This window comes from Andrographis paniculata, unplaced genomic scaffold, assembly GCF_009805555.1.
Source record: "Andrographis paniculata isolate CXL003 unplaced genomic scaffold, ASM980555v1 Contig43END, whole genome shotgun sequence".
In the NCBI taxonomy this organism is placed as follows: Eukaryota; Viridiplantae; Streptophyta; class Magnoliopsida; order Lamiales; family Acanthaceae; genus Andrographis; species Andrographis paniculata.
Window position 1 is genome coordinate 430,609 of NW_026137577.1, and position 25,405 is coordinate 456,013.

Below are 25,405 nucleotides of genomic sequence, written 5' to 3' on the forward strand. Positions count from 1 at the left end.
AAACGATCTATATGGTACAACCAGAAACTTTTGAGGTCGGTGACCCAAAGCAAATGGTTTGTAAATTAAGAAAATCCATCTATGGGCTCAAACAAACGTCTCGACAGTGGTATCACAAGTTTCATCAAGTAATTCTCTCATATGGTTTTGAGATGAATGTGGTTGATGATTGTGTTTATCACAAGTTCAGTGGGAGCAAGTTTATTTTCTTGGTTTTGTATGTGGATGACATTTTGCTTGCCACAAATAATGTGAGCATGTTGCACGAAACTAAGAAATTTCTCTCGAGTAACTTTGAAATGAAAGATCTTGGTGAAGCATCTTTTGTATTAGGGATCCAAATATATCGTGATAGATCTCGGTGTATTCTTGGATTATCTCAAAAGAGCTATATTGATAAAATACTCGAGCGATTCAGCATGCAGAAATGCAAGCCGGGAGATACCCCTATAGCTAAAGGAGAGAAATTAAGTCTCAGCCAATGCCCTAAAGTAAATCTGGAAATTGAGAAGATGGAAAAGATCCCCTATGCTTCGGCAGTTGGGAGCCTCATGTATACACAAGTATGTACGCGTCCAGATATTACGTACATAGTCGGTGTGTTAAGCAGATACCTCAGTAATCCTGGATTGGATCAGTGGAAGGCAGCCAAGAGGGTGATGAGATACCTGAAGAGAACTAGTAATCACATGCTCACATATAGGAGGTCAGACCAATTGGAGATTGTTGGATACTCTGACTCCGACTTTGCAGGATGCCAAGATAGTAGGAAATCTACATCTGGCTATGTTTATATGTTGGTTGGCAGGGCCATCGCTTGGCGCAGTGCCAAACAGACACTCGTTACCAGTTCCACGATGGAAGCTGAGTTCGTGGCGTGTTTTGAGACATCACAGCAAGCGATTTGGCTAAAGAACTTTGTCGCTGGGCTGCGAATCATTCCGATGGTTGAAAAACCCATTAAAATTTTCTGTGACAACAATTCAGCCGTTGAATACTCCAATAACAATAGGAGTTCATCCAGGTCAAAGCATATTGACATTAAGTTCCTAGTTGTGAATGAGAGAGTAAAAGATCATCAGATTTCGATCGAGCACTTAGGGACAAAATCCATGTTAGCAGACCCCCTAACTAAAGGTATAACGCCTAAGGTCTTCCATGAGCATACTGCTCATATGGGTGTGTTACAATTTGAAGAAGCTTCACTGTAGTGGGAGTATGCATTTATATTCTTTTGTCGTTCACTTGATATTTGTTTTATACTCTTTTGATCATTATTTTGGTTATGATGTTTTGGACATTATGATTAAGTAATTTACGATCTCATTCAGTTTAGACCAGTAGAAAATTGACATATTCAGATCACACTTATGTAATTTTCTCTCTGCATATTCCATGATTGATCTTTGTCATTTGATTACACTGATATTCGTGATTACTGTGAGTTTAGCTGTTGATATGGCGAATGCTTCTTTAGTCCTATATTGTTGTGATTGATGGACCAGATTGTTGCAAGCCTTGTTTTATAATGACTGAAAATTGAGCTCATAAGGAACAATATGTACATTCAAACAAATACTAGATCCAGTGGGAGATTGTTGGATTTGGGATCAAATATGTGTATCGAATATGTTGTTAAAGTTATTATTTTATTCAGTCTTATTATTTAAGTGGTCTAATTAATATAATTAATTATTGACTTATAGGTTTGATTGTTATGGAATGAAAGTGCAGCTACCCGTATAATATTATTATTTTGGTGACGTGACAAATTAATAATATTAATTAAGGGCATAATTGTAATTGCAATTATGTTTGCTCTATTATAAATAGGCTAGGGTTAGGTCCCCAGGATCAGCGCGCCGTAAAAGATCTCTGATTCTCCCTGCAGTTTCTGCTCCTCACTCGTCAAGGACAGAAAGGAAGCCGGCTCTCTGATCTTGGAAGACCAAACCTTTAATCACCCAAGATTTGTATATGGCTTCATCAGGTACGCTTCCGCTTTAAGAATCGGGCATTTAAATTCAACATGAACCACTGCGCTGCGCCATACTGTAAGATTAAAAAATATATATATATATCGAACCGCCTGTTCAAACCGTAAACCGGTAGTTTGAACCGGCGGTTCACGGTTTGATTAAATCACAAACCGAAACCGAACCGTCGTTCTGACGGTTTCGGTTCGGTTTGTGTCCGGTTAAGGTTCGAACCGTAATCGCCGGTTCAAAAACCGACAAACCGGCGGTTCCAAACCGAATGGGCAAGTTTGTGTTTGCTCATTGTTGAAGTATATATATGATTGCATCTGAATACTGTGCCAAAACACAAAATTATAGATTTTTATTTTCAAATACAAATTTTTACGAGTACAAGTACAAGTGTAAGCAGAGTCAAGTACAATCTAATTCCTATGAAAGTGCAATATTGAGTTTATGTAGGTATAGTCAAGCCCGGCCCTGACCCAGAGCCCATTCTCTCTAGGGGCCATAAAGGGCCCCAATAATATATATACTCCTATATATTAATATAATATTATTATTATTATTATTAATTTTCTTTATAGAATATACAAAATAAAATTTTAAATAAAAATAAATTTTTATTTTATAATTATTTTTTAAATAAATGATTTCTACATTATTTTTTAAATTATTTATTTGTATGTTTTAGTGTGTTTATTTAATAGTATGATTTTATATATTTTTGTGAATTATGTAAAATTAAGAAGATATGATGGAGTAATATTTTGTGTGTTCTTGTTATGTTTATTTTTATGTTTATATATTTAAATTTGTATATGTTATTATATTTTTTAGTAGTACTTTTAAAAATTTGTGTATTATCTGAACACGGGGTTTGTTTTTTTAATTAAAACTTTCTAATTTTTACTATTAAGACTGTATTTTTTGAAAAAAATATATTTTTCTCTCTCGCAAACATCCCATTAAATATTATTTTAATCTCAAATTCAAATCAAACTTTTCCCTAAACCAATCAAAAGAAAAAAACCATTAATAAACATTGTTGTTTGCACAAAATTTTTTAAAGATTTTGATTGTTTATAAAAATATTATATAAAAAATATTAAATCAAATATTTTTTTTTATTTTTTATATTATACAAAATATGTCACATTAATATTATATTTATATTTTTATCTTTTAATATATAAAAAAATATTTTAGTAATACATTTATATTAAAAAAATATATAAAATTATTATATTATTATTATAATAATATAAAAAATATATTTAAAAGCTCAATATTCTAATTTTACCCCAAGCCTAATAAAGGTCAGTTACAGGCCTGGGTATAATATCTACTATTGTAGGTACAATCTACCGCGTACCATTTTTCGATGTGATTACAACATACATATATATTAATATATACAATACTTATAAAAATATTTTATGAATAGATATATATTTACATATATATTACATCCGTACGCAACAATCCAATTATTTCTCCGGGTGAAAAATATTAGACATTCCATCTTCTAATTTACATTTGACTAACATTTATAAGCAACAGTTACATATACATTTATATATACAATTACAACATTTAAATATACATTTACACCTTGCATGGAAAATAACGTTGTATAGTTAAGAAATTTTTCTTGTAATTTATAGGATGTGTATGTGTGTGTTTTTTTCTTATTTAAGTATATGCACGATTGCATTTGAATATAATAACAAAATCCAAAAATCTTGACTTTGATCTCGAAGTACAAATTTTTTCTAATATAAATACAAGCCTAGCGATGGCGAAGTGGAACATAATTCTCATGTAGGTACAACTTGTGTAGTATATTGTCTTTTATTTCTTTTGTAGGTACAATTATCTTCAAAATTCATCATTTCTCGTAGAAACATATTCTCGTGGAAACACTTATGTTTCCACAATATTTCCGCGAGCTCACAGAAACATCCTGATTTCTGCTGAAAATAAAAATTAAAAAATCAATCAATTAAATTAAAAATAAACAAATCAATATATATATATATATATATATATACATACTGATGCTCCTCTTCAGTCCAAGGAACTCCACTCCGCCTCGGCTGCGACGGTGGCAGTGGCTTGCTGCGGCTCTCCATTCTCTCCTGCACAGCAGCAGCAGCACCTTCACCCACAACTTGCACAACATTTGCACCAGGAACAACAGCAGCAGAAGAAGATCCTCCTCCCTGTTCGTGCAGATTGTCGTTCTCCTGATCTTCCTCATTGGCCACCTCCTCCTCACCCTCTCCATCCTCCATTTTCATCGTTCTCACTTTCGACATCGTCCTTGTAGCGGGGCAGCGGAATGTGCCCGGTGTGAATAAGCTCCACGTCCTCCACCAGGGCCTGGAAATGCTCCTTCACCTCCTCCGTATGTTAACCTTAAAAAATATCAACCACGTATTAAAACACATTATAAGTTACAATTTCAAATGTAAAGCGTACCCGCTTGATGAGAGAAAAATTGAACTACGAATTTGTAGCAAAAATTTTAAGCCAATCGGACACCCAACACATGCGATTATCATAAGTGAGATTGGTAGAAAAGTGTCATAAATTTTATGTTTGTTAAAATTTTTAATTCTAAGGGCATATAAATAATTTAACGTGATAGAGATATTAGTGTATTTTTAATGATCATCATAGAAGTCGGAAGGAATAAGTAATTTAGAACTATTAACACAAGATAGAAATTAGTAGTGGAAAGTTATAAGAAATTGACTTAGTCAAAAGAATTTATATAAAGTGTCCCATATATATATATATTAGGTCCGCACTATATCTATTTTATATAGTTTATAATACGATTTTATAAATAAGAATTTTGACTTCTACTTTTAAAAAGAGTAGTTTGTATATGTTTGAATTGACTTTTGTTCAAAGCAGAAGCAGCTTCTGAAGCTGAAAAAATATATATATTTTTTTTCAAAAGCATATTAGGATAGTTTCTGAAATAAGTAGAAGTGTTTTTATTTAAAATTAATATTTTATTTTTAATAATAATAATAATAATAATAATACTCTCTCCGTCCAACATTGTATGTCCGGATTACTATAGATACTAGAATTTAGCATAAATATAATTAGTAGATAATTAAAAATATATTAGTAAAAATAATTATCCTATAATATAAATAATTATAAATTAAGATTAATATAACGGATTAGTTTAATTAAAATTTAAAAAAATATAAATTAGAAAATTTTAAATGAGATCAAAGTGTATATTTATTTTAAAAAAAAAAGAGTAACCTGAGATATGGGACATATATAAATGACATTTTAACATGGTAGATGAGACAGAGGGAGTAATAAATACAATACTATACTATAATATGATATAAAAATAATTAATTTATATATTATATTTTAATAAAAGTTAAAAAATACTATTATATTATTATTTATAATTTATATATTATACTTAGATTAAAATATAAAATTGAGATACCAAATTTAAATAAGAGTATATAAATTTTATAATTATACTAAAATTACTAAATATAATTTATAAAATTTTAAAATAAATTATGAAATATAAATAATTTAATATTATATTATAATTTTATTTGTAATTGTTATATTATACTTAAATTAAAATTTTAAAATATGAATAATCAAATTTTTAAAATATATTTTTTATACTTTAATATAAATATGTGTTTGAAAATTTAAAAAGCATTTTAACAACAAAGAAAGTATTACTTACAAAAAAATTAAGCACAAAACACTCAATATGTATGGATACATACTTCTTAATTGAGTTGAGAGTTTGATTCTTTATTATAATAATATTTGATAAGATAATTTATGAGAAAAATAGAATATATATATATATTTTATTTTTTTTTCTGAGAGTGCAAAATGAAAATACTAAAATTGAATATAAAAATTGAAAAGAAATAAACCTATATTATTAAGATTTAAAGTTGAAGAAGAAAAGAATAAAACAGTCAGATGTGTTTTTTTTAGTAATTCAAATGTAATTTTATATTCTTTTCTGAAAAAAGATTACATTTGATAGTGGTAAAAAAGATTAGTGGTAAAGGTACAAGACAAGGTCACCCTAATTATTACTAAATGATAGCATAAATTGTATGCGCTAAATATTTATATTATTTGCGATATTTAATTGTTTTTTATTAGATTCTACCTGATTTTAGTATATATTATTTATTTATAATTTGCAGGGGAAAAATAATAAAATTGATATAATTAGTGGGAAAAAAGAACAAAAAGACCCAAAGCTCAATTGTTACAAAATTAGGGCAAATATAAAGGAAAGTAAGAAGGAGGAGGCGCCACTTTATGCCACTTGCCGAGGAGAACATAGTGCAGAAGAGTCCTAGAGAGAAACCGTGCAAGGACAAGAAGGAGAAATATTCTTCCAAGAAGATTTCGAATTCTACCCCTACCAACATTATTCTCAGACGATGTTTCTCTTTGTTTCCTTTTTCTTTGTTCTTCCTCCTATGATTAGCAAATAGTTTACTTTTCTAGTCTATGAGTGGAAAACAACTAGTATGGATTTGGAATATTAGATTTGTTTTGATTTATGAGATTTCTTTGGTTCCTAAGTATTTATGTGGTTTCTGATTTCTTTGAGTTATAATCTTTTATTTGCATGGGTATTGTGGCCAGGTATTCAATCGGATTAAGGATTAATTACTAAACTAAATTAGGCGTCCGTAATTGCGTTTTAATTTGGTTCAAGTAGCAACTAGTGGGAGACACCATTTGTGGCGGCCAGACTCTTCTAGTTCGCAAGGCGGTTAGACTAGTAAATTCTTTGTGGCGTCACCAGGGTTCTAGTCTAACTAAGGAAGCAGTTGACGGGTGTACCTAGACTGTCAAGAAATTAAAGTCTAACTAAGGAAGCAGTTGACGAGTGTACCTAGACTGTCAAGAAATTAAGGAAGAGTTGGTTATTAGACGCGTGTCGGTAACTATTACTAATTTATTTAGAAATCAATAAGATTAAATATTTATCGATGATCAAATCCACTAAAGTTGTCATTTCATTCCTAGATTGGAAACTTATTTTTATTGAATTTATCTTTTTAGTTGTAGAATTTTTAGTTTGATATTATATTTTTATTTCCAACTTCCAAAATCCCCCTTTTATTATATTTATAAATCAAATAATAAAAAATAAAACATTTTTAATTTCCTGAAAAGACGATCCTACTTCATCTATACTATGTAATTTTTATTGCAGAAGTAGATTTATTTTATTTTAAATCGACTGTCACTAAATCAAGAGAAGATGGAGAAGATAAAGTAGATCAATATTGAAAAAAACTTAAAAAAAAGTAGATAAATATTCAAAAAATCCAAGGAAAAAAAAAGCTTGAGAAGATATATATATATATATATATATAAGCCAAAATGACTGAATATGAAATCCAAGACAAAAAATGGATAAGTTGATTGGCTTTGTTATTCTTGCCCTCCGTCTCTCTTGGCACTACAAAAAAATAATATATTTGTAACGGAATTTCGTCCCTAAAGTTCACGTAGCTAACGTAATTCCATTACTAATTCCGTCTCTAATGTCATTAGTAACGGAAAAAGTAGATTTAGAGACAAAAAAATTTTGCTACAAAAATGATTTTTTCTTGTAGTATGGTAGTTAGGTTGAGAATCCTTTTTGTTTTTACTTTTTTTTAGAGGATAATCATGTAAATTGTATGTGTGAGGGGAAATACATAGTAGTTTTTTTTTCTCCAAAATTCTCTAATAAGGAGTATCTTTTAGAAGACGATAACAATCAAAGAAACTGAAGGGTAATGAAAATGGTAATTACTACGATAGCAGTAACAAAGATAACAAAAAAGGAATTTCCAATACATAATACAAAAAAAATATACTTCTTCTAAGTCTAGTTTCATTCTTCTCTATGCCATTTTTCTAGGGTTCTTTTTGTTGAATTAAAAATTCCATTGTTGGTTAAATATAATTTGGATTATCAGTCAGATTAAACTATATTAAGTGGTCTATTAAATTTTGTTAGGCTTAAATATATTTAGTAAATGAGGGCCTCATATGTTCAAAAACTCGTCAACTTATTAATTAAATGATAGAGCTAATTAATAATAAGAGATATATATTAAAATTATGATCTCAGGTTTAAACGCAATATTCATTACTCTTGATATCTCATCGTGGAAGCAATGGTAAAAATCCTAGTGGTTTTCTCAAAAGGATTTGCTTCATAGCTTGAAAAATACAAAACTCTCAATTAATTTGTAGTTCCGAATTCGATTGCGCTAATAGAATCAGGTCCGATTTATTTGTCTTATTTTTTTATCTCAATTATTTTAACACGACAAATTTTTTGTTTAGGGTCTGTTTTATGTTTGGTTCAATTTTTTTGAGAGGAGAGGGAAGGGGAGGGGAGTTAATCTCTTTAGATTTTTATTCCCCTCCAATTTGGGAGAATTTAGAGGGAAGAAATTTTATTAAACACTTCTTTTTATTTGATTGCTTATTATACAATTTTTTAATATTTTATTAAAAATTTTATAACATTTATAAATTTCAATATTTACTTATTTATTTTTAAATTATGAAATAAATATTAATGTATATTGAATTGATATGGATTTTCATTATCTGTTGTCGATTTATCATAATCAACTTCCGCTGCATTTATATTAATCGAACCCATTGCTACTTTATTTGTGCGACTCTCTTTCTTAAAAGAAAGTACTGCTTGAATTCGAAACCAAGTGAAGATGCATATATTAATTGACGTATTTGGAATGAACGCTGCTTCGAGATTCAAACAGCTATTGAATTATCTTGTCTTTAATGACTAATTTTGACCTACTTAGGATAGCAATGGGAATAAAGTATGAGTGGGTTTCTTGTGTGCTACGATAATGAATATGCTCAAATAATGAGTTTATAATATATTATTATATATATATAAGAGATCGGTGTGAGGTTCATCATACCAATTTTTCTTTTTTTTTTCCTAATTTTTTTAATAAAATAAATATATATTAATGTTATTACGTATATCATAATTAATAAAATTATATATATATATAAGAGATCGGTGTAGGGTCCATCACACCAAATTTTTTTTCTCATTTTTTAAAATCTTTTTAATAAAATAAATATGTATTAAATATTATTAAGTATATCATAATTAATAAAATTATAATTAATACATGTTTAAAGATAATTTATGATTAAAATAAATTACTACATAATTTTATGATTAAAGTAAATTCTAATAATTACTATTATTATTATAATATTAATAATAATATTATTATTATTATTTATCTATATATATAAAAGAGATCGGTGTGGGGTCTATCACACTAAATTTTTTTTCTCATTTTTTTAATTTTTTTAATAAAATAAATATGTATAAATATTATTAAGTATATTATAATTAATACATTTTTAAAGATAATTTATGATTAAAATAAATTACTACATTGATTAAAGTAAATTATAATAATTACTATTATTATTATTGTTATTATAACTGAAATCGGTGGGTCCATTTCACCATTTTTTTGATTTTTTTAATAAAATAAAAAATATATTAAATACTATTAACTTTATTATAATTAATAAAATTATAATTATCACATTTTAAAAGATAATAAAATAATTTATTTAATTTTATGATTAAACACTAAAAAAAAATAGTATATTTGTAACGGAATTCTGTCCCTAAAGATCACGATCACGTAGCTAACGTAGTTCCATCATTAATTCCGTCTCTAATATCATTAGTAACAAAAAAAGTGACTTTAAAGATGAAAAAATCTCGTTATCAAAATGATATTTCTTGTAGTGTAAAGTAAATTATAATATAATTTATGTTTATTTATACCCTTAATTAAGAGTAATTAAAATTTAATAATTTTAAAATAAATTTTTTATTATATTATCTGTATATAAAATAGAGCCGCATAACTATTTTCTTTTTCTCTTTTTTCGAAATTTCTAATAAATTAAATTTAAATTAAATACTAACCATTAATAAAATTAAAATTAATATACTTAATAATATTATAACTAATACAATTAATAAATATATTAATAATTAAAAGAATTAATAATATTATTAAAACTATTGTATAATACTTCATCCGTCCAGAATATTTTGTCCGTTTTACTGTAGGCACTAAAATTTAGGAAGTATATAATTAGTAAATAATTAAAAATATATTAGTGAAATCATATAATAAAAATAATTATAAAGTAAGATTTAGATAATTGATTAGTATAATTAAAATTTATAAATTTATAAATTAAATTTTTTAAAATAAAATTAAAGTGTATAATTCTTTTTAAAAAATGAAACTGACAAAATAAATGAAATTGACGAAAATAGAAAGATGGACATGAGAAGTGGAATAGAGAGAGTACTATATAGCAATTCTTTATATATTTTAAAATTGAATGATTTATTTTATTTTACAAATATATATATATTATATTATACACATATATTTATATAAAAAATTATATAATTATTATTAAGTAATTTTTAATATATAACTATTATATTATAATTATATGTTAACTAGATAATTTTAAGAGAATTTTGACATTTTAATATTTTTATTCTAATATTTTTAAATAAAAATAATTATTAATAATATATTTTACATAAAATATAATTGAAATCTTAATTTTGCAATATTATTTGAATAATTTTTTAATTAAAAAAATTGATAATATTATTAAAACTATTATATAATACTATATAATAATTATTTTTTTATTTTAAAATTAAATAATTTATTTTAGTTTAAAGTATTTTAATTTATTTTACAAATATATGTTCTATTATACAGATATATTTATATAAAAATTATATAATTATTATTAAGTAATTTTTAATATATAATTATTATATTATGATTATATATTAACTAGATAATTTCAGAGAATTTTGATATTTCAAACATTTTTATTTTAATATTTTTAAATAAAATTAATTATTAATATTTCTTTGGTTCCATAATTAGGTATCCATTTGCTTTTTGCTCATAGTTTTAGAAATATTAGTATTATATTGGGATGTAGTAGGAATAAAGTAGAAATAACTAAAATAATCTTATTAGTATTATATGATATAAATGTAGAAGTGAGATCAGATGCTCAATCAAATTGTTCAGCATGAATGCTTAACGCATTAAGCTTAATTATTTTATTTTATATAATTAAATTTTATTATTATTATAATCATGTAAATTAATTTTAATGAGCACCGGATCTCCTCCGATAAATGTAATGAAATTTTTATAATATATTGTAAGTTGTAATGGTATTTGTAATGTTAGGTAGATAGTACAGTTATTAAAAAGGAAATAGATACTTTGTTATGAGACGGACTAAAATAAAAAAAATGGATAGTTTATTATGAGACGGGAGAAGTAATATATTTTACATAAAATATAATTGAAATGTTAATTTTGCAATATTATTTGAATAAATTTTTAATTATTACAATTAAATACAAAATATAATAATTATTATTATATTAATTTCTATAATTAATATATTACCATTAACATTATATAATTATAGTCGATATAATTAATGCAATCATAATTAATAAATATATTTACTAAAATTTAAAAGTTAAAATACTTATAAAAATTATATATTTGTCATATCAGTCTATTTTATATTTTTAATTTATTTAATAAATTAATAAATATTCTTAAAAAATAAAAAATTTGATATAATTATTAAATCTATAGTATAATAGTACTTTTTTCATTTTAAAATTAAATAACATGTTTTAATTAAAAAAATCTATTTAATAAATAATAAAATTTGTTACAATTAAATAATAAAATTTATCATAAATATATATAAATTTTAATAATTATGAATGAAATAAATTTTAATATTTATGGAAAGAGGTTAATGAATATTAAATATATGATTACGTCTAATTAACGTCGATATTAACAACGAATTTGATGACAATTCTCATTTCAATGCCTATAAAAAAAGATTTCTAGCCACCCATTTTATACGCACCATGAATATTTTTTCTCCCTCATATTCCTTTATTATTTTTTTCTCCTTTTTCGGCATTATTTCCGGCGAGTCTCCGGTTGATATTCCGGCAATTCTCACTTCTTGCAATACAGCTCTGTTGTTCCCCTTTTAGTTTGTCTAAGTTCTAGAATATTGGAATATCATATAATTTGGAGACGATAAGTTACTATACATTTGGGATCAATGCGCCACAAATTGGAGATATCACAGATGATATTTGTTACGTACATTTTGTGGTATTAGATTGATACTAAGATGTTAATTTTTTATTAACAATAATTATATATTCTAAAATTCCATTTTATGTAAAATATACATGATCTTATATTTTTATTTATAATAGTTTTTTTTGTCGATTATGGTATTTATGGTATTATCATTAATAGATTTGTTTGATTTTGTAATTGCTTTCGAACATGAACATATGTTTTAGATATATATATATATAAATTTATAGATTTCAATTTCATATTAATTTTATTTATTTCTCTTTAAATGTATTATTTGTAGACTGTTGTTGTATTGAAAGAATCTCGATTAAAAAAATTACAATCTTAAGTTCTTATATTTGTGCAAATTATGATTTTTTTTTATTATTTATCAATTTTTCCACCGAGTTAGAAGAATTATCAAAATATTTCATAGCAATCAATCGTGTATATATATATATAAATTTATTTATATTTTTTGAATTATATATGAATAAGTTTATTCAAATTTTCTTTTTATAATTTTAAAAATATAATTATGATATAATAATCGACTTAAATAGTATATAATAATATAATATTAAGTTAAATATAATTATATATATAATAATTGCTTAATTAAAAATATTATAAATTTAATTACATAAAAATTATTAGTTAAAAGATATTGGATGTTATATACATTTAATAAATTATGCTAAATCAACTAATAAATTCAATTGACGTAAATTATGGAATAATAATTAAAATAAATAATAGTAGATGATAATATAAATTTAAATTCAATATAATTATATAAAAATGGATTACTTAATAAAAAAATATAAATATAAAATATAAAAATATTTTAACACAATTTGATTATCTTTATTCTACGAAAAGTAAATAATTTTATTTAAAATATATAGCTACTTAAATAAATATTGATGTCAATGATGACAATATTATTATTCCAAGTACGTTCCGTAGTATATTTTACAACATCGATGAATGAAATAAATTATATAATGGGAGTACATTCAATAGTTAATAGAATATGTTCATATATTTAAACTACCGATTATTTATTCGTAAAAAAAAATAAATAAATAAATCAAAGAGAACGTATTTATATAATATTTTGTAGTAATGATTAATTGATTCGAAATATATTTTTATTTTTTGATATTTTTCATTATAATAAATTATTTATATGATATAAATTTAATAATTTATAAAATCCGTGCAACGCACGGGTCAACAAACTAGCTGGTATTAATTTTGAGTAGATCAAGTGGAACAAGATCTCTTCATTATTTGTTCTTTATATGGCACTTTATTGATAATTAAATAAATTATTTAATTGTAAATTTAATTTATTATTTCATGGAAATTCTTCGATTGGAATAATATGTGTGAATATATATATATGTATATATACACGCAAATCATAAGTATATGTGCTTGCAAATGAAGTTAGATTTCATCTGAATATTTGTTTACATTTGCGATTAATTGACCATTATTTATTAATTTTCTAGAATCATTCGTGGAGTTTGTAATTATTTAATCTACCGGTCATTTATTACGATTATTATGTTAGTTTTCTTCTCAATTTGATTATTTTATCGGAACAATAAATGATTCGATTAGAACTTCAGATATGTGAATATATATATATATATACATATATATAAATATATATTGATGGCATAAATGAGATCAAACGTTGAGACGGTTTGGTATATCATGCTATATTTATGTATTTATTTCTTACGCACTACCAAAAAAAGGGATATTCACCACGGGTTGAGAGTCCGTAACAATAAAATCGTAACAAATAGATATATTAGTTACGACAAAATCCGTGACGAAAAAAAAAAAAACCCGGTCAACGTTTTAGGTTCTGTCGTTACGCAAAAAATATCGTAACAAATAATGAGATGGTAGAATTTGGTCAAAATAACATTAGTTACGTAAAGTGTTCGTAACTACTGGTATTTAATTTTTTATTTTTGGAAAAGTTAAATTAAAAAAAAAAAAAAAAAAAAGTAAAATACTGGATTGACGCTTTCATTCCAGAAACGATCAAAATGGACAAAAACGCTATATCATCCCACACTTAGACAAATTAGGGCATCTGGTTCATTTCCCTCGTTCGCTTCTCACAGTCGCCCGCGATCCGATTTCCTGTAGCTGCCGACGACGACGCGCGAGGTGAAATCGATCCGTCCCTGGGATCTACTCCGGCGCACCTCACCCAGGTAAGGTTTTGAAGGTAGCTCGAAAAAGATTTTGTATTACGCGAGGTATCTTCGACAAATTAGGGCATAATCTCATTTCTCCCTTGTAGAAAACTCGATCGAGTTTCCTTCCTCTGAACCTGCAGGACGACGAGCATTGTGAAATCAACGGAAACGAGGGATCTACTCCGGCATCTAGGTAAGGTTTTTAAGTTTTCTCCCGAAAGATTTGGTATTACTCCAAAGTTCTTCGCCTCTTTCTCGGTATGGATATAGTCTTACATTTTAACTCCATTTGTTTGGGCTTTATCGTGTGTTACATTTGAGGTGAATTTGTATTCCTTTGTCCAGAAGGAGAGTTTTTTTGGTTGAATTTATTTTTTTGATATTTATCTTTAATTTATAGTTAAACACCAAGTGCAATGCTTTACTGTATGTTAAATTTATGAGGTATTTCTTTGTTCTGGTAGCTTAAATGTTAGATTAAAACATATTAGCTCAATCCTCTTGCTAATTTGTTCAGAATACAAAGTAACACATTACGTCAGGAAACTTAATTCGGCTGTTGGGAAGCATTTAACAAGATTTATGAATTGCGAAATACCTCAAGTTGCATGCTTCTTGAATTGCAGTTCAGTTTTCTGATCGTAGGTAATTTAATATCAGATTTCGTTATCCTGCATTTGTAGTATGCGTATACACATACAGTCACCCATACATATATTCATTATAGCATTTCTATAAATTAAGGATAAAATCCAGGGCTTATTTACACTTTGCATTGAGAGTAGGGAGTAGAGAGTAGAGAGTAAAGGATGAGGGCGAGAGTAGTAATGTGAGAAGAAGATGATGCAAATGCAGTTTTGGTGGAAACAGATACAGTGAATCTTGTGGCTTTGGTGCTGTGTACTATTCCTATTTGTATCCCTCTAATTGGGGTAGAGAGCCATTTCTGTACCTCTATATATATATATGTATATCTATCTCAAAATTCTTATAGTACACGTCTTCCATCTCAATCTCCATCTTCCAGTCCCATATAGATAGATAGATAGATAGATATAGTGGTTGCAGCATACACACGGATGTCACCCCCATGCTCCCCATGTCTTGTCAATGTCAGAAACTTTTTCACTTCTTTCTCACTCTCTCTTGCTGCTGATGTGTCTATTTGTGACGGCCCAGCATTTGTGACGGGAAATATATCCATATAATACTATTTACATTGCATCTATGGAAGATTTTTAAGTGGTGAGGGCTGCTGATTTTGGTCCATGTGCCTTAATGTTGTGATAAATTATAATGCTAGCGTCATGAAGAGCATCCATGTTTCCTATTATATCGGTGAAGGTTATGTTGTACTTATATGTTTTTGGTTGCATGTTTTGTTGATGGAATCGCATGTATATTATATTGCTAGATGGATAGGAGTTGGATAGACGATGCGAACCATATCTCCGCTCAATATTTGGACGGGGTCAGGGCTTTCTTAGATTTCGCATTTAAAGATCGTAGCTCTGAATCTTGCATCTATTGCCCCTGTACATCTTGCGGAAATCGCTTAACAAAATCTCGTAGAGATGTCTTGCTCCATTGTATTCGTTATGGATTCGACCAAACCTACAAGGTTTGGACTTGCCACGGAGAAGGAGAGGTGAACCATGCTGTTGCAAACGACAATATGCCAATGCGTTGGGAGGAGGAACTAGAACTTCTATTGCGAGAGTGTGCATATACAGAGCACACCGATCCGGGGCCCAGTGGAAATGAACCTCATAGGGATGACGAAAATGAACATATACATCATGGCAGTAAGGGGTATAGAAAGATGTTAGAAGATGTAGAGAAAGAGCTCATACCAGGGTGCAAGAAGATGAGTAGACTCTCGTTTATCGCACGGCTTTTGCACTTGAAGGTTTTGTGCCACTGGTCTAATAATTCTATTGATTTGCTGTTAGAGCTGTTACGGGATGCACTTCCAGACGATGTTGTCCTTCCGAAGAACTTCTATGAGGCTAATAAGCTGACCAAGGACTTGGGGTTCACATGCAAGACTATCCATGCGTGCATCAACAATTGCATGTTGTTTACTGGGGAAGATGTTGACCGTGAGGTTTGTGTTGTGTGTGGGGAAAAGCGATTTACACAGGGTAAAGATAGATCTCCAGTGAAGAAGTTAAGGTACTTTCCATTAATTCCGCGATTGCAGCGATGGTACGTATCTTCCAAAACTGCATCTTCTATGAGATGGCATGCCGAAGGGCGTGTAGACGATGGCAAGATGCGTCATCCAGCAGATAGTCCTGCGTGGAAGAGTTTCGATCATCGGTACCCGACGTTCTCTGAGGAGATTCGCAACGTACGCCTCGGTCTGGCCACTGACGGTTTCAACCCTTTTGGGAATATGAGTGTGAGTTATAGTATTTGGCCCGTCGTACTTGTGATATATAACCTACCTCCGTGGCTGTGCATGAAGCAACCATCGTTCATCCTCTCTACGATTATAGACGGCCCGCATGGCCCGGGGGATCGGATTGATGTCTTCCTTCAACCTTTGATCGATGAGCTTAAGGAGCTTTGGTATGATGGTGTTCGGACGTACGATGCGAGTACTAAGGAGGATTTCCAGATGCGAGCTGCATTGCTGTGGACTATTAGTGATTTTCCCGGTTACGGTATGTTGTCAGGGTGGCCGACTCGTGGGGCGAATGCATGCCCTGTTTGTGGTTTAAAAACTCATTCCAGATACCTGAAAAATGGACATAAGTATAGCTATTGCGGGCATCGACGGTTCCTGCCGGCTGGGCATAGAATGCGCTTTGATAAACATGCATTTGACGGTTCGATGAGCTTTGACGGAAAGCCTTCTCGCTTGACCGGCGCTGAACTTCTGCAGCAGCTTCAGGATATGCCTACTGAGTATCGTACGGTTGACTTGATTGAGAAACGCATTGCACAGGGGTCTCGCAAGCGTCGCCGGGGGGTGGACGGGCAGCAACAGGTGTGGAAAAAAAAGAGCATATTCTTTCAGCTCCCTTATTGGTCTGAGAATGAGGTACGTCACAACCTCGACTTGATGCACATTGAAAAGAATGTGTGTGAGAATGTACTGTATACATTGTTGGGAACTAAGGGGAAAACAAAGGACAATCTGAACACGAGGAAAGACTTACAGTTGATGCAAATACGTAGTTCTTTACACCCGGTATCGGGTCCTAGGGGCGCTATATATTTGCCGGCAGCTACGTACACCATGAGTAACCCCGAAAAACGGATATTCCTATCTGTGTTGAAGGACCTCCGACCACCTCATGGGTTCAGTTCAAACTTATCGTGTCGTGTGAAGGTAGAACAACAACTAATATGGGGACTTAAGAGCCACGATTGCCATGTTCTTATGCAACGAATTCTACCTATTGCTGCCCGACGGTATACCCTTGAAACGCAATTATTTTAATTAACATGATATATGCCTCCTCTAAATATAACTGAAGGTGCTGATTCAACACTTCCTGTAGGCATCTTCCCAAAAATGTTGTGCTCGTGTTGATTGAACTTTGTAACTTCTTCAATTCGATGTGCTCAGCTCATAACACAGTTCGTGAACTGGAGCGAATAAATTACACATCTCAACAGATGGTCATCTATGTGGGGAGGGGGGGTCGGTGATTGAAGTACGTAATAGGTAACCACTTTCGGACATGCATGCCATCGTTCATAGGCCCTGTTTTCGCTTGATTTGCTGAAGCACTTTGCATCCATTATGCGCGCGCAGGATGTTATGATTTTTTCCGAATATGTCAACGCGGATAAGCTCTTTACCCCCGTTTGCGTATGCTGAAGCAATTTACCCTGATTAATTGCAGTAACTATTATGTGAATTTCTCGTAATATGTCACTTCATAAGCTTTGTTGTGATAAGTGTGTTTTGATTTTCTCCTAATATACGTTTTCATACTGCCAACTAACACTGGTGTCTTGCAGGTTATGGGCAAATCTCAACGTACTGCCGTTGGAGGGTCACAGGATCCGGCAGTCTCTCCCGCAAGACGTTTTACCCGGGCATCCGCACGTAACAACCCCCTAGAGGCAACTCATCCCGCAAGCAGGAATCCATCGCCCATCCGCAATCCCACAAAGAAAGTGACAAAACGGAAGGGATCTCGGGTCTCGCCACTGCTCCAGCGACTCCGGTCCATCACATCAGAGTGGGAGAAAGAGCGCGATGCTCGTGGTCAAAGCATGAAGCCAACATCTTCCACTCGAAGGGCAGTGCTTCAGGATTCAGAGGGCCCTTTGGAGGTAATGTGGTTCCTTTGCCGAAAGCATGTCCTTATTTGAACTCTCAGTATAACACTACAATAGGCTGACACTGTTAACCCCAACAGGAACATGATGATAGGGATGTTCCATCACTTTTTGATCCGACGGCACTGACACAGGATGACGATGATACAATCCCCCCCACACAAGCAGATGACGAGACACTTCCGCCGACGCAGGACATGGAGACTGCAGAGAGTGATATGCCACTCTTGGATGAAGGGCCAGGCTCCGACCCCACTCTGATGACAGGAACAGAGGCGGGCAATATGGCACCATTGGACGAGATGACATCGCACGACGGTTTGGAAATTAGCCTTCAAAGATTACCGATTACATTTAGTGACTTCATATTTTGCATGTAATATCCTTATTAGAACATGTAATCTCCTGTTTGTGTCAGCTGGTTCGTCAAAGAAAAAGCAGGGGAGAGGGGCGGCACGAATGCCGCGTGGATGGGGAAAAGATCACAGGATGCTTGTATGCACATCGCCGGATGGTAAAAGCATCGTCGGACCCGACGTAAACGAGTACAAGACAGCCATTGGGGTCATTGCACGCAACGGAGCTCGACTTCCTCTACATTACCCCACGTTCGCTGAGATACCGGAGACGAAGAGACAGGGTGCATGGATGAAGGTTCAGGTGATGCAAACTTCATTAAATTGAAAGTTCTTTTATTTCATATAGATTCTTATATATGGCCCTACCATCTTCTCCGGACCTGGTGGAAACCGTGTGAAACGGCATTCCAGAGTAACAGCGGATTACCAGACTCAGCGGAGAAAGTGGTCTTGGCTGACCTAAGGGAAGTTTGGAGGCACTGGAAATACAGCATCAAATCAACTTACTTCAATCCGATCGAGGACGATGAAGAAGCACTGAAGAAGGTTCCCTCAAGCAGGATTGTGCCCGATCAGTGGCCGAAGTTGGTTGAGTATTGGCGCGACGAGAAGGTGAAGGTACGCATAGGGACATGCCAAATTAATATACGTTAAATCTGCACGGGCATGGACTGAGAACTAAATAACTTTGATTGACGTAGCTTCAATCCAAGAAAAATGCGTCGAACGTAGCGAAAAGAAGCTTTCCACATCGTACTGGGCGGAAGTCATTCACGACTCTGGCAGAGGAGGTACCTTTTATTACAATTAAGTAATTAGTCATGTCATGCTCCATCCCCATATTTTCCTCTCCTGTATTTCATTATGTTTTCGATGACAGAAGGCCTTGTATTGCTGCAGATCAAGGCAAAGGGGAAGGACCCCGACAATCTGGAGATTTGGATTTCCAGTCGCACACAAGGCAAGGGAAAGGATGACCAAGAAACCGAGGAGATATTGGTAGAATAAATTCGTTCCCAACTTAGTTACAATTCAGTCAGTATTTACATCTCTAACAACAAGAGCAAGTTCGGCCTCACTTAAATCTTTCCTGTAGACTTATTTACAGAATGAGCTAAACAAGGTTCCCCCTGAAGGGCGGACTCCCTCTGTTCGGGAGACTCTGTACCGACGGGCCCTTGGGGGAAAGATTAAGAAGCGGTCAAAGGTCGACAGTGCGGCAAGTTCAGCTCATCCCCGCAGCGAGTCAACTGGTTTAACAGACAGTGTAGCATTCCAGCATGGGTGGGAACAACTATAGAATGGAATGGAGGAGCTGAAGGCAATGATGGATGAGTTCAAAACCATCAAGGCTGATGTGTATGCATTCATGCACAGAAACTCCGGAGCGGTTACTGGCCAGGCAGTAAGTATTCATAATCCCTGACCTGTTTGGTATGAGTATCCCATGAGATTTGGATGGCGAAGGAATTTACCATCCCCGGCATGTTATATGATAGGGCACATCTCGTATTGATTCAGTCCCTGAGATTCCCAGGCCTGTGTCCGAGCCAAGCATGACGGTATGATTCCGTGACGCCCTGGAGTTTCTTAGAAATCAGTGCAGTGTCTAATTTAGGCTACTCTTGACTGCGTACTACCTTATCCAACTCATATGCCCTGTCTGTTGTAGGTCGGCACACATGTGCTTCTATTATCCCGCACCGGTGAGAAAAAAGTTGTTGCAGAGGGACTTCTGCTCTGCCCCCCTGGGCCAGGTTGGTCCGGTATCTTTGAGGATGTTTAATTAAACTTTTAATATGCCTCAGCGAGATATCGTAGGTTTTCGTGACTGTTCAGGCCTCATATTGCGTATTAGCATGGATTCACTAAGTGTAGAAGTATACAATGATACGATCCGTGGATTTCCAAAGCGATGTAGACTGTTAATGTAGGGGTGGTAAAATAACTGCTATTATGACGACCCATGTTTATTGAAGGATGTTTGGTTTAAAGATCAAGCTGCAATTACATAGGAAATTAGGGTATAATGTGCTTCGCTACCTAACTCATGAATGTAATACCATGTACTGTACGACATGTCTGAATGTACGTACTCCTCTTGTTCTAGTTCCAAAGTATTACACTTATAATGTCTGTGTTATGACATGTTATATATACAGTTCGAACGTCTGTTGATATATATGCTTGAATGTAATCAAAAATTGCTCTTGTGAATGCTGTAGGTGACACACTTTCCTTGGTCAAGGTCTTCGTGACATCCGCGTCAGTCCCGGACACACCCCTTATTTTGCCGACCATTTCTGGGGCGACTACCCTTCGCGATGTCGTCGGCGAAGATCCTATTGAGTGGAGCTACAAGGACGTAAGGATCTACTTTAATACCTTTCTTGTATTGCCTTCCGAAATTTATAAGAAGTATGACTTAAAGTAATCTCTGTGTTGGCAATTGCAGCTCATGCGCCGGGCTTGAAATGTTGGTACCGATACACCCATGTTAATTGCCCCGTTTGTCATATGGATTGAATGTCGAACCTGTCTTTGGATGGATTGTGTTGAGTTTTTGTTGAACTATGTCTGGAATTGATGCGTAGACCTTTGTGGTTTGAATTCGTATGGTGAAAAATGTGCCTAATGGGATTGATGGATAACCGTATTTGCTTATTGCGTTGTTTACTTGTGTTTGAACTGTTAAGCACGTTTTGCGGAACAGGTTGTTGATGTGTAGATACTGGTAGGCTTGTTCTATGGGTTGCTTTACTTTGTTGGTAGGTATGGAATTCAGATTTTAATATGAATTAATGTTTGCGCGGGGCGTAATGATGATGATGTTTATAGCAATCTTTGTATTCGTAATTTATTTTCGTATCATACGCATCACAGCAGGTCCATTTGTTACGAACAATTTCAATTGCAGCGTACCCCCTGTTTTTCACAATACGCTATTTTTCCGTAACAAAAGGCCAGAAAATCGTTACAAAAAGTGGTCTTTGGATATTTGTTGTTACAGACGGTTTCGTGACTATAAGTAGGTAATATTTTTTTTACGGGGTTCAATGCCGTTACAAATAGTCGTAACAAAAACCAAGTTCTGACAACCGGTCAATGGAAAACACTTGTAACGCGAGGAACTTCCGTAACAAATACCGTAACTAAAAGTCCTGCCACACGCGCGGAAGGATCTACCTTTCGTTACGAGAGAAAATTCGTAACAAACATCGTAACAAATACCATACTTCAGGGAGCGTTGACCGATCGTAATAGTTACGAAAAGTGGCGTGGCAAAAAACATTCGTTACGCGAGTACACATTACGGAAAAAAGTCGTAACAAAGGCGTAGCAAATACGCAAATTGCACGAAATATGGCTTTTTGTTACGATTTTCCGGCCGTAATAGAAAACAGTTTTTTTGGTAGTGACGGCTGATTTTGTAAACAGAAATCAAATTCCCTATATTCCGTTTTGAGATCCAATTCAATTTGGAATACAATAGTATGTATTTTTTATCGTATGCATTTGTTCAAATTTGACTATAACTTTGGGTGACATATTTTTGTATGTGTAATTCTATTGCATATATATATATATTGTCTTCTTGGACTACTTAATTATTTTAATAAGTCCATAAATTAATTGCTACTACTATGACTTTCATATATATTAGACATACATATTTATTTTAAGGTGAATTTAATTAGCAATAATAAATATAATATATTTTATGAATTGATTTAAACAGTTATGTTGCCAAAGCAACATATGTTGTGTAAATCAGTTTATTTTATATATTAGAAGGTTGTGTGTGTGGCTTATAAGATTGTTGATTGACCCAAAGACAAATCAACAATTAAGTAGTTACATACATGCTTAGGGACAATGAATATAGTGATAGTAATTTAGCTATTTGTGTGTAAATAATAGATTTTTTCAAAGACGGAGTATTGTTCAAAACACTATTTTATTGTCAATATTCGATTGTCAAAACAAGTTTATCATTGGCGAGTAAGTAATTTGTTTAAAGACAATTGCTGATGTTGTATGATAACTCATGATTTAATTGCAAATTTATTTTACAAATTCACATACGGAACATTCAGTTGCTTATAGACATGTGCATTCAGTCGCTTATACATATTCTTTATTTTTATGGAATAGACTTGTATGCATTGAACGTAATTATGATTCTAATTTGGTTTAAGAAAATTGAAAATTTATTAATAATGCTTGCTGCGTTTTGACGGTGAAAATTAAATATTTGAAGTTGCCAAAGTAACTCCTCTTTATATGAGATTTTTTCTTGATAACGTAAGTGTTTATGTGTATTTTAATTCATGTGATTATTCTTCGGCCCAAAGACAGTTGGTAATTGACAGAATGAAATATACATCTGCGATAATATGTATGAGATGATTATATGATTTTATCTTATGTGAATAGTGAACCAGTCCAAAAAATGGTTTACTATTTGACATTACATATTATCCGTATATGATTAGTGCAACAAGATGATTGCTAGTAAGCAATGTTATTTATCCAAATATTGATAATTGATGTTGCACTTAGTGTCTTGGGATGAGAATGCGTTATTCTTAAACTTCATTATAATTCATGAATGTTTATGTGTATATTTATTTGGTCTCAACACAGCCTGGGAACAAATTTAGGCACTGGAAAGAATCAATATTGATTCATTTGGGCTGCATGAATCTTGACTTAACATTAAGAATAGACCAACCCATTTATACGGCGAAAAATATTGTAGATGAAAAACAGTTGTTGGAGAAGTGGGATATGTCCAACGCCTAAGTTTGATGATCATTGAGAAAAACACTCTATAAATTTTTTAGAGTACAATATTCGATAATATCACTATTGCCAAGGGATTTCTTGTCCAAATTAAGAAACGTTTTACCAAAGGCGATAAGACATAAATGAGTACTCTTCTTAAGGGTCTCATTTTCATGTGGTATAACGACAAATGTAACATAAGAGAGTGCATCATAAATATGGTCAATATTGTTGTTGAAATCGAGGCATTTAAGTTAGATCTTTTGAAGGATATTTTGGTCTTATTGGTCTTGATCTTACTTCCATCTCCAGCTCATCATGCTCGTCCTGAGCAGAAGACTTGTTTCTTTTGTAAGAAGACTGGACTTGAGAGAAGAATTGTGTTGAGTATCACGAATGATGTGTGATGAAAGACACTTTTCTTACTTTGGGTTGTTATGAATTTAGTTTAATTTCAGTTCATAGACACACCAGGGGGTGAATTTTGGTGTAACAACTCACATCAGTGTGTCTATGCAAGATTATTTCAATTGCCGAAAATCAATTGATGGTGAAAAATATATCTATATGAGTGATGACAAGAAAATATTAGTTGAAGTCATTGAAAATTATACATTATTATTGAGTACTAGTTATTGTTTGGATTTGGATGAGAATTTTTCTTTTTTTTTTTTTTGTACCATTTCGAGTCAAAATTTAATTTCAATTTATGTTTTGGACAATTTCGATGATTATTGTTCATTAAGATATAAAGTTTTATTCTCTTCCAAAATTCAAAATTAGTTGAAACTAGTAACTTATTTGATAATAATAATCACTATTTACTTAATAGTGTGGCATCATATTATGTATTAACTATTGAATATATTCATACAGCTTTCATGATTACGGGTCTGCTTAATTACTAAGGGATTTCCACATAAGTTCTATAGTGAGCATGTTGCTCGAATGAGAGTGGAACCATATATTCATATTTCGATCTAGTGAGAACTAATTAGTAATGTTCAAATACAGTTAAGGTTTATGTTATACTACAGTATTCAATATGCATTGTTCCACAGTCAGTTTTTATTTAGTATTCAGTTGTTTTGAATTAAAGTTAAGGTGGAGCTGTCTCACCAGCTCTTTTCGATAAATTCACTTCTTTGACATGTTGCACACATATTGCACGGTTTATCGGTTATATTTTATGGATCTATCATTTAGTCGTCGACTCATCGTGTGCAGTAGTGCTAAGCGAGGGCATCATCTGGGGTTAGGATATTCGACCCCGATGTACCATAACACTTTGGCGATAGTGGACGCTAGTAGTCGGACAACTGGGTGACTTAGTCGCACGGTCATTCAGGGATTAGACCCATGGTAGTTGAGACGTATTTGGTCTAATCATTCGTGTTAGGTGTTGTTCCAGTCATTGGGCTGGCCACTGGTGAGGTCTACCGGTAGTTTAGGATCAT

At 31.8% G+C, this 25,405-nt stretch overlaps 2 protein-coding genes across 4 annotated transcripts; both read left to right on the plus strand.

Moving 5' to 3' along the window:
- Nucleotides 1-14,295: 14,295 nt before the first annotated feature.
- Nucleotides 14,296-21,839, plus strand: LOC127251200 (uncharacterized). Of its 3 annotated transcripts, none has more exons than XM_051274797.1 (8): nucleotides 19,474-19,778; nucleotides 19,862-19,951; nucleotides 20,061-20,159; nucleotides 20,269-20,565; nucleotides 20,660-20,722; nucleotides 20,833-20,917; nucleotides 21,386-21,525; nucleotides 21,616-21,839. In XM_051274797.1, exons 4-8 carry the CDS (start codon nucleotides 20,467-20,469, stop codon nucleotides 21,631-21,633), a joined length of 405 nt encoding a protein of 134 aa, XP_051130754.1. In that variant the 5' UTR covers nucleotides 19,474-19,778; nucleotides 19,862-19,951; nucleotides 20,061-20,159; nucleotides 20,269-20,466; the 3' UTR covers nucleotides 21,634-21,839. The 3 variants fall into 3 exon arrangements, with proteins under 3 accessions (XP_051130752.1, XP_051130754.1, XP_051130753.1); XM_051274796.1 differs by having other exon boundaries at nucleotides 19,478-19,778; nucleotides 20,257-20,565; XM_051274795.1 differs by lacking the exons at nucleotides 19,474-19,778; nucleotides 19,862-19,951; nucleotides 20,061-20,159; ... (1 more) ...; nucleotides 20,660-20,722; nucleotides 20,833-20,917 and adding exons at nucleotides 14,296-14,514; nucleotides 14,604-14,692; nucleotides 18,478-18,795; nucleotides 18,882-19,119.
- Nucleotides 15,914-18,162, plus strand: LOC127251227 (uncharacterized). Its single transcript, XM_051274837.1, has 2 exons — nucleotides 15,914-17,922; nucleotides 18,012-18,162. The coding sequence occupies exons 1-2, from the start codon at nucleotides 15,914-15,916 to the stop codon at nucleotides 18,160-18,162; spliced, it is 2,160 nt and encodes a 719-aa protein (XP_051130794.1).
- Nucleotides 21,840-25,405: the final 3,566 nt, after the last annotated feature.